The sequence below is a fragment of the Sciurus carolinensis genome, chromosome 6, assembly GCF_902686445.1.
Source record: "Sciurus carolinensis chromosome 6, mSciCar1.2, whole genome shotgun sequence".
NCBI classification, from domain to species: Eukaryota; Metazoa; Chordata; class Mammalia; order Rodentia; family Sciuridae; genus Sciurus; species Sciurus carolinensis.
Genome location: NC_062218.1, coordinates 12,626,177 through 12,636,450, shown reverse-complemented (window position 1 = coordinate 12,636,450; position 10,274 = coordinate 12,626,177). Strand labels below are relative to the sequence as shown.

Below are 10,274 nucleotides of genomic sequence, written 5' to 3'. Positions count from 1 at the left end.
AGGTGCTGCCAACAGAATACTGAAGAGTGATGTGTCTGGTTCACACAGACAATGACCAGAGTCCACATCCCTTGCAGACACCATAGGTTGAGGCAGACCAGCTCGGCAGCACTGCCCCTTCAGCAGCTACAGTCAATAACTCGCCTGTGCCTAGCAGGCCAATGCTGCTTCACTCAGGCTGCCCGAGCCAAATCAAGGACACATGCAGCTCAGCCACACTTCTGTACCCATGTTTTACTATACACTTTTGTTTTATCTTACTCAGGAAAAATCTCAGGGTGGTTGCTGTTATTTATCCTCTGCCAGGCCCGAACATGAATCCATTACATGGATTCAACAATGATGCTACCTTAAACACAGCATAAAAAGGGCACAGGAAGATCAGGAGACCAGCTTGTGTCCACCTCTGATCTCTGAGCAGTGATGGAATCACAAGGCCTTGGATTCCTTCTCTAAAAACACGGGTGGATATAAACTCTGTTCTAACTATAAAACTGTGATTCTTTGGAACTTTAGAATAATTAACAGCCCCTGATGCTAGAGTACAACTAAAAGAAACATTCATCCACACTAACAGGGTACCACCTGCACCATGTCCCACACTCTGGTACACCGGGAACAGAAGACACCTGTCACATTCCCATAGAGTAAAATGGTCTAGATTCTCCTGCAGTTCCTCCAACCTTCAAAAAAGGCTCCAAATAATCCACTCTGGAGCTCAATAGTTTATTTTCTATGAGACAATCTGCTTAAAATAGCATTACTAATACGTAAATCCAAATCACCGCTCATTTCTCTGTAAGATGAGAATATCAGAGGATGCTACGACTGTGCCATTAACAAACCTATCCCAGAATTGTACCACTTAAGCAGACTGCATAGAAAGATCACTACAGAGACCCATTACCACCAAAAAAAAAAAAAAAAAAAAAAAAAAAAAAAAAAAAACCATCTTAAAACTTAAAAGCCAGTAGAGAGAATTTTTTTTTTTTTTTTTTTTTTTTTTTTTTGGGTGCTGGGGATCGAACCCAGGGCCTTGTGCTTGCAAGGCAAGCACTCTACCAACGGAGCTATCTCCCCAGCCAGTAGAGAGAATTTTGATTTGAGACATAAACATATTCTTCAAAATGAGTTTCTTCCAATACAAAAGTATTTTGCCTTATGGAGATGCAGTCTGCACCTTCCAACAGGTCTGCTCTGAAGGCCCCAATGAAACACACTGGGTCCCAGATAAGGGAAAACAGTTCTTCATATTATGAAAAGTTAGTCTTCAGAACACCCCAGTCCAACTTGGCTCTTAGGGGCCCAAGCTGAGGAGCTCTCTGTGCACTTTTGCCATGTCCCCAGGTTGTCCAGGCAGGTGTCTCTCTCACAGACTTGTCTCCTCACATACTCTGACAGGGATATTATAGTGCCGATCATCCTCAGCAATGAGGGTCACCACTGGCCAGTCCTTGGGTGGGTCAGTGGGATAGACTGTGATGAACTCCTCAGTGTTGTATTTGGACAGCCGGTACACCTGGATGGTGTGGCGCACAGCATAGGCAAGAAGGAACATTTCAACCTGGGAAGAAAAGCAAACGGGATTCTTAAGGAGCCACACCAAAAGACAGGGCCTAATACCATGCTCCATTCATTGTCCCTGACTGCACACAGTAGTGGCTTACACTGCAACTTTTCTCCTCCTTTCTTTGGGACACAACCCCAATTCTTATTAAAAAAATAATAATAATAAAAATTAAAAAAAAAAAAAAAAGCAGATAGTCAAGAATGGAGCATATATTTGGTATGGGACCCATATCCAGAATATATAAAAAACACTTATAACTCAATAATTTAAAAAACAACCAGCTTAAATACTGGGCAAAGGATTTCAAAGACATTTCTCCAAGAAGATATGCAAGTGGCCACATTAGCACATGAAAAGATGTTCAACATCCTAAGTAATTAGAGAAATGCAAATCGAAACCACAATGAGATATCACCTCAAACCCACTATAACCCACTAGAATGGCTACAATAAAAAAGCCAGATGACAATGGGGAGTAACTTCTTAAAGGATACAGGGTTTTCTTCAGGGGTGATGAAAATCACCTATGGGACTGGGGCATCTTTTGGGGGTGGTAAATTGGTCTAAAATTAGACTGCGAGTGCTAGTTTCAAAACTTTAAAAGGGTGAACATGTTGGTATGTAAATAACATTTCAAGAAAGCTATTAAAAGAAGAATGGACACAGCAGACCTTGTAGGATCTCGGAAAGACTAACTTCAGTCTAACATGCAAACCACACTCTCCTAGGTTTTTTATTGCAAAACATTAGCAAAGGTTCAGGAGATGTAAGCAACCCGTATCATGTATACAGATAATTTTTTAAGCATTCTGCCTGGCCCACCAGGGACACACTGAGAAAAACAATGGAACAGATGGATGGCTAGAGGGGAACTCAACTCCACTCTCTACTCCTCGCAGTATCCGTCCTGGCACCAGGGCCTTTTCAGGAAGAAGTGGTATGAGAGCCTGCCGTGTAAGGAGGAAAGGGCACTTTGGATGGACAGCCTCAGGGCTTCTTTAAGGGTTGGCTATTCAGGTGTGGTGACTCAACTGCTGGCTTTAAGGACAGGACTGTTTGGGTATCCACATAAGACCCAAGAGAGCCTGCACTCTACTGACAACAGCTGCCATGATTAAACAAGACCTGCAAATGACTCCTCCACATGCTTCATTTATGTCTAGCCTTCCAGAGCCAAGGGTACTAACCACATCCATCACCCTGAAGAAGAAAGCCCAGGATGATATTAGTAGAGGTTATAAAACAGTTCTGCACATCTTCGACAGGCCTCACCTGACAGGGGAGAGCTCAATTCCCCTCCTCTTTCAAGTGGAGTAGATTTAGTGACTGGCTTCTAACAAACAGAATATGGTATAAGCAACAGTGTGTGACTTCTCTGCTTGGATCACTCTGAGAAAAGTCAGTTGTCATGTCATGAGGACAGCCAAGAAGCCCTGGGGTTGACTTCCCTTCTTCCCAGGGAAGACTGTAGTCCCAAATAGCATGAGTGCAACCTCATGTGACCCTCGGCTACAACCACCAAAGCTGCTCCTGAATTCCTGACCTACAAACATTGTGAGATGCCTGACACTGCTGGTTTGAGGTAATGCACTTCCAAAGACACAACTCACCTGTTCAAGGCCACCAGTGTGTCCCACCTGGTTTAAGTGGTTCCTCAGCAGCTGTCCAGGGTCATTTGATGTGTCCCGAGCAAACAGGAGCACAGAGAAAAATGGTACTTCCTTTCCCTTCTCTTTATCATCATATAGTTCAATGGCTCTGTGTAGCATGAGAAATTTTACAGCTTCGTAGAGGCAGTATTCTTCTTCTTCATTTGTAAACAGTTCATCACAAGCCATCTGCCTTACTTCAGCAGTTCTCATTTCAGCCAGGCTTGCCCACTACAATAAGGAAGTTATGTAATAATTAGAATTTTTTTTCTAAAAATTCCTGGTATACTTGTACACTATGAATACAGAATTATGTTCAAAATCAGGGACTACAAGTCATCCTAAGGCTCACAATGTTTTAAGTTCCCAGTTTAGTCACTGGTACTCCTGAGATTATACAACTCCTTATTCAGCCTTTCCCCCGGTTAATTTGAAACAGAAGCACAATACGATAAGGAGAAGCACTGGGCCATGGGATGAAATTCTGACTCCTCTAACGTCCCCAGGGATGGGACTGAACTGACAGTCGGAGATACTTAAGGAAAAGCCGATGTGTCTATGTGGGGCCTGAGTGTGGAGCTGTAGTGGGGAGCTATAATTACCTTTTGAAGGGCTTTCAAGAAAAGTGACCACCCAGAAACACAAAACCCTCCAAAATGGAAGATGGTAAGGAAGACTGTGGGATCTTTAGTTTACTAAACTTACACTCTAACCTATTAAAAATATACTTGAGCTTCAAATAGATAAATCCATTCTGGAAATTCTTATTGATTCCTGATTAAGAATAAAGCAGAGTATCAGGTATTTAGCTAACACAGGCAAACAAAGTGAACAAGAAAAAGCACATATAAGTGCTTTTTTAAAAAATATTTTTTGAAGGTGGATGTGATACCTTTATTTTATTTACTTTTATGTGGTGCTGAGGATTAAACCCAGTGCCTCACACATGCCAAGCAAGTACTCTTCCACTGAGCTATGATCCCAGCCCAATACATGTGCTTTTAAGTTACAGTGAATAAGAAAAGAGAAACCAACATAAATAACAGTCCTTATTCAACAATTAGTATACTTTTCAAAAGCCATCAGAGATTTTAAATCCAAGAATAAATTCTAATGATAATGACTACACAGAATCTCCCAAATATTTGTGCTAAAAGCTAGAATATGTTGTCCACATTTCATATTTTCCAGAAGTAGACCAAGTTGGCAATTCAGAACATGGCTCGAGTCAGAGAGTCAGGATGGAATCAAGGCCTCACCACCAAGCAGCCTGTGGCTTTTGTAGGGCAGTTAACCAACCTCTGACCTTGTTTTCCTCACTATAAAACAGGAACAATCATAGCAACAACAATTTCATGGTTGTAGGAATAAAGAAACACAAGAAACTTTTAGTGTATACCATGGCACAGGGGACAGTAATACTGGCTGAGATAATTAATGAATAAATTTAATGTTGTTATAAACTGCCCTCACTTAAGCAGTCTCAAAAATGAGGGTTTAATTATAATAATCACACCTAAAAAAGCAAAAATAGCATTTCACCAGATCCTACAAAAGATGGAAAGGAAATTGTAACCGATAGCTCTGCTAAAGCACTCTTCCACTCACTCACACAAGGCTACAGCTCTGCCCTCAACTCTCCACTGACCTGGGAATAAGGAAGCACAGGCCTTCGTTCTCCCAAAATCCTATGTTCCACTCCAACAGGTAATACGGATAGACTCCCTCTTCCTTTCTCTCTTCCACTTCTTTACAGTGGAAGATGAAACTTCCTTTGACAGTGTACTTTTCAGTAAACATTTCTTATCTTTGTATTAAAAACTAAGTTTGAGGATGTCAAGGCCTCCAGTTTATTAATTCGACAAAGCATTTACCAAATGTCTATTATATGTCAGGTGTAGTTCTAAGGGACTAGGTGGCAAAGGAAGGAAGAAGATGTCTCTCAGGGAGCTCAAAGTTTAACAAGGGCAGAGAGACAAAATCTGAGTGAACAGATCACCACCTGAAGTACAGGACATGATATGAAGGACCTCATGTCTATTCCTCTTCACCTGACCCCTCCTCCACCAACAAAACCTCAAACAACTGATGGGCCCTAAACTCACTGTTTCTGCTGAGAGAACTCCAAGCTGCTCAAAGCAAGCAACTAAGAAGTCAGCGCAGGCCCACAAACAAGCAGGACATCTAACCCAAAGGAGAGAGTAAAATCACAGAAAGGGAGAATTTTAAACACCAAGTTTAAAACACCAGGGAAAACAGATCAAGTTCTCCCTGAATTGCCTCAGACAAATTCTTAGGACAGTTTTCAAACAATAAGTCACTAAATCTCCTTATTGGGAAAGCATCAAAAACAAAATAAACATTTAAGAAATACAGATAGAATATTAAAGCATAATTGGGAAGAATTTAATAAGCCTGAGTTAATTTTATTGCTAACATAAGAAATATGAACTAAATCATATCTCTGAACTTAAAAATATGATTAGAAATATGATTAGAACAAAGATTACATTTGCTAAGGTTTCCCTTAAGAAAGTTAAATATATCATTATCTGATATATATAGCATCTTGTTCAAGAATAGATAATGGTGATATTCCTCCGTTTCACTAAAGACTTCATGGGAAGAGTTTGCATTCATTTGAAATTTGAGATTCCATCTCACTCCAGTCATTATGGCAATTATACTTTGTCTTAGGTAGAGAGGAGTGAAGGGAGGGGAAGGGGTTTGGGGGTAGGAATGACAGTAGAGTGAAATAGACATTATTTCTTCATGTACATATATGACTACATGCCTACAATATGAATAATCAGAAAAACTAAGAGATTATACTCCATTTATGAATGATCTATCAAAATGTCTAAATGCATTCTACTGTCATATACAACAAATTAGAACAAATTTTAAAAATGTTTAAAAGAATACAAGTAACAATAACAATTGCTGAGGGTGTGGGGGAAAAGGTTCACTCATACACTGCTGGTGGGAGTGCACACTGGTGTAACCACTCTGGAAAGCAGTACGGAGATTCCTCAGAAAACTTGGAATAGGCTGGGGATATACATCAGTTGGTAGGGTGCTTGCATTGCAAGCACAAGGCCCTGGGTTCAATCCCTCCTCAGCACCAAAAAAAAAAAAAAAAAACTTGGAATGGAATCACCATTTGATCCAGTTATCCCACTCCTTGGTATTACCCAAAGAACTTAAAATCAGCATACTACAGTGACACGGCCACATAAATGTTTATAGCAGCTCAATTCACAATAGTTAAGCTATGGAACCAACCTAGGTGTCCTTCAACAGATGAATGAATAAAGAAAATATGGTACATAAACACAAGGGAATATTACTCAGTCATAAAGAAGAATGAAATTATGACATTTGCCAGTAAATGGATAGAACTGGAGACTTCATGCTAAGTGAAATAAGACAATCCCCAAAAACCAAAGGCAGAATGTTCTCTCTGATATGTGGATGCTAACACATAATAAGGCTTGGGGAGGGAAAAACAGCAGCACACTGAATTAGACAAAGGGGAATGAAGGGAAGGGAGGTGGGATGGAAACAGGAAAGACAGTAGAATGAATCAGACACAACTTTCCTAGGTTCATACATGAATACATGACCAGTAAAACTCCATATCATGTACAACTGCAAAACAGGATCCTAATGAGTTATTACTCTATGTACGTAAAATGTTAAAATACACTCTATTGTCATGTATATCTAAAAAAAATTTAAAAAAAAAACAAATTCTAAGAAGTTATATAGCTAATAATGCCCCTATATATCAAATTATATGAATTGCAAAAAAGTATATTGATAGAATCGATTCTTTAAAAAAAAAAAAAAAAATCACCTAAAAACCAATCAATTTCAGCCTACAGAATCTGGAGCCTAAATAAAACTCTTTTCCTTATAAATTTAAATAAAAATAAATAAATCAGCCAAGGGTTGCCTGAGACAAGAGTTTTGCTATGTTACCCTGGCTGGACCCCACTTCTTGGGTACAAGCAATCCTCCTGCCTCTGCCTTCTGAGTAGCTGGGACTACAGGTGTGCAGTGTAACCTGCTCAGTCAAGAACATTTGATGATCCACTGAATACAGACTAAGAACTGGCGTGCTGGGGAAATCAGGAGTGAGAGCTCTGCACTAGTCAGAGGCAGGAAACCACATGATTCAAACCTTCTTCCTTAGCAAGGTGAGAGATTCCTTAATTTTTTCGACCAGGTCCTGGCTCTTCCCATCAAATTTCAGCCCAAGTTTCCACTGCTTGATCCAGCTGTATTTGCTTATCAGTTTTTCTGGTAACTAGAATAGCAAGAAACAAGAGAGATAAAGAGGTGTTAATCTTTCAAGAAATCCATCACTTGATTCAAGCCGGAAGAAACCACAAAGCCTATAAAACCTTTATTTCCAGAATTAATTCCTGCAAGTCTATCATGTGGGTTTAGGCTGAGGACTTAACTATGTTAAGTCAGGAACTTAAGAAGTACTACCATACAGAGGACTACCAGAGTGGACAGTGCTTTTGGTTGAGATACACAGATAGAGTCCATCCTGCAGGACACCAACCACAGTCAGGCATATGTCACTGCAACTATAAGGATGAGCTAAGATGACATCCATACCTCATCTTTACTGAACCCTGGGCTCACTGGCAGCCTCCCTAGTGCAGAGCTCAGAAGGTGCTCCCAGCCATGGGGGTGGTCTTGGGTAAAATCAAAACCTGCTCCTTTCCTATTAGGAAAATAAAGCCCAATTTCTAAAAATTCACTAAAATGTGGAAAAAAAATCTTTTTGTTAAAACAATATTAACATATATACTCTAAATTTTAACAAGCAAAGAAAAATACTGTTTATTTAACTGCCTAATGAATTCAACAAGATTTAAAGAAACAAAAAAAAGAACCGATGATTAGCTGTTCTTTTTTTTTTTTTTTTTGAACCAACTTGTTCTTGAAAGTATGACCTCTAAACTAGTATGGAGCTGATTTCTTGCTTTCTGGTTTGTTTGGGGTTTTTTTTTGTTTATTTGTTTGTTTGTTTGTTCCTGGAGTATTTATCTGGTTTCTCTCTACTTATCAATAAAATCTGAAGTTTGAAAGGCAAGCTAAGACAAAACTGGTGACTGGTGACAGCATGGGAAATTAGACTCTCCCAACAGCCATGGGTGTGTCAGGAGAAAAATCATATAATTAGACTGGGCATAGGCATGTCACTTCACTGCTATGAAATTTAGAAAAAAAAAAAAAAAAAAAAAGTTCACCTCTTGGTCAAAAGTTCTCTAAAGAATAAATCTTCCAGCATCCTATGAGGAACCTGTTTAACAGTTATAAACACAGTCAAAAAGGAAGCCATGTGTTCATATCTAAAACTCAAAAGACCCTTTCATGTATGGTAATTCTGGTTGCACCTTCTCAGTCTACAGCAATCATGTGAAACTGAAGTGGTTTCATCTCTACAAAAAACAGAAGCACAATAGGGATGTAAATGACTCTACTGTTACCACAGGGATGGCGACCTATACCACTTGCTAAGGGGAAGAGGCATCATCTTATGACAAATGGTCAACACCTAAAGCTCTAACAGCCCAGCTCTGGGTCAGTAATGTCCTACACCTCAGCAACATGTGGGCACTTCTACCAAACCTGTAATTCAGTTTCAGATTATTCACCAGCACCTAATGTGCCCTCAAGTGGAAACAAGGTGAAATCACAACCGGGCACGAAGAACTATTTTGTTCCAAGGTATATAGAACATGTTAAAAAAAAAAAAAAAAACTTAAATATAGTATGTAATACATAACTTAAATATGTAATCTAAAATAGCAATGTAATCAGAGTATAATAATTATAATATTAATTAACATCATTAGTACAATATATAAGATCTGGATTATTTTCTACGCCTACACCCTATCTTAATGCATTTGGGTCAATTCATTGAAGGTCTCGCAGAATTGAAAATATGAGATTTAAAGATCTAAGCAGAAATTATTGGTCCCACAGATGTGAGTGTGAAATGAGGTAAAAGGCAGTCAAAAACGTCAGCTGAGCATCCTAAAAAGCAAGTACAAGAGTCAACCAAAATGTAAAGACCCCAAAAATCTTAACCAACCACACAAAAGAACAAAGTCAGTTCCTCATTTTTCACTCACTGGTCAACCTGCTGCTAAGGTGATAATCCTCCTTAGGGTTATTTCCATATATATGGAAATCCTGGAGAAAGTTTTAAAATTGAGACCTGAAAACTATTAGGAACTATTAGGAAAAGAAAAAAAGTGTTAAATTTTTTTTTATTCAGAAGAAAAAAAAGTAAATATAACTTTAAATGCTCTCAGGGGCCAAAATTCTTGCAACACAAAAACAGCCATCCTTTTCTACTACACACAAAGACGGAACTTCTGTTAGAATAAAGGAAACTTAAGCAAGAAACAAGAATCAAATAAACGGTGATTATAAATATTCAAACAAATATTTAAACAGTGAATAAATGGATTAGGTTTCACTTCATTTGTAGCTGTTTAAAACAAGTTTGTTTTTCTCTAGCAAATGCCTATAATTCTTGACATCATGACAGACGACAAATAACAAAATCATGTCATCCCCAAAATGAACTCACAAAATAAACCTTTGGTATTTTGCCCTAGCAAACACTGTAACAGGTCAACTCATTCAGAGACATTCTAAAACACAGCAAACTTGAAACCCAGACAGCCCCTGCTATAAAGGACACCTCCTTCTCAGGGATCAGAGGTGCTATCCCAAGTTTCAGAATAGCCAGACTAAGACATCTTCAGGGTTGGGATCAGGGTCAGATGAACAGACTGCAGTCAAACATGGAGATTGAGATCTGGACAGAAACAGGAACAACAAACAGGAAGCCCAGGCAGGGACAGGAGATGAGGGGGCAACTGAATTGTCAGGAGGGGAGGAAGGACAAAGCTCAAATCACAGGCAGGACAGAGCTAGGCCAGTGAAGCTGAGCATCAGCCAAAAGGAAATTCAGGGTCTCTTCCTCTGAGCCCAGATTCAGGAGAGGGTTGTTCGGT

The 10,274-nt window shown here is 39.3% G+C and overlaps 1 protein-coding gene across 2 annotated transcripts in view; it reads right to left on the bottom strand.

Annotated features, from left to right (window-relative positions):
* Nucleotides 1-1,011: 1,011 nt before the first annotated feature.
* Otulin (OTU deubiquitinase with linear linkage specificity) overlaps nucleotides 1,012-10,274 on the bottom strand; it is a 29,781-nt gene continuing 20,518 nt past the window's right edge. For both annotated transcript variants that reach the window (XM_047555663.1, XM_047555664.1), the window contains exons 5-7: nucleotides 7,406-7,531; nucleotides 3,181-3,450; nucleotides 1,012-1,564 (exon numbers count right to left, since the gene is read on the bottom strand). In XM_047555663.1, the coding sequence (XP_047411619.1) occupies nucleotides 1,370-1,564; nucleotides 3,181-3,450; nucleotides 7,406-7,531 (591 nt within the window). In that variant the 3' untranslated portion in view covers nucleotides 1,012-1,369. The remainder of the gene's footprint in view (nucleotides 1,565-3,180; nucleotides 3,451-7,405; nucleotides 7,532-10,274) is intronic.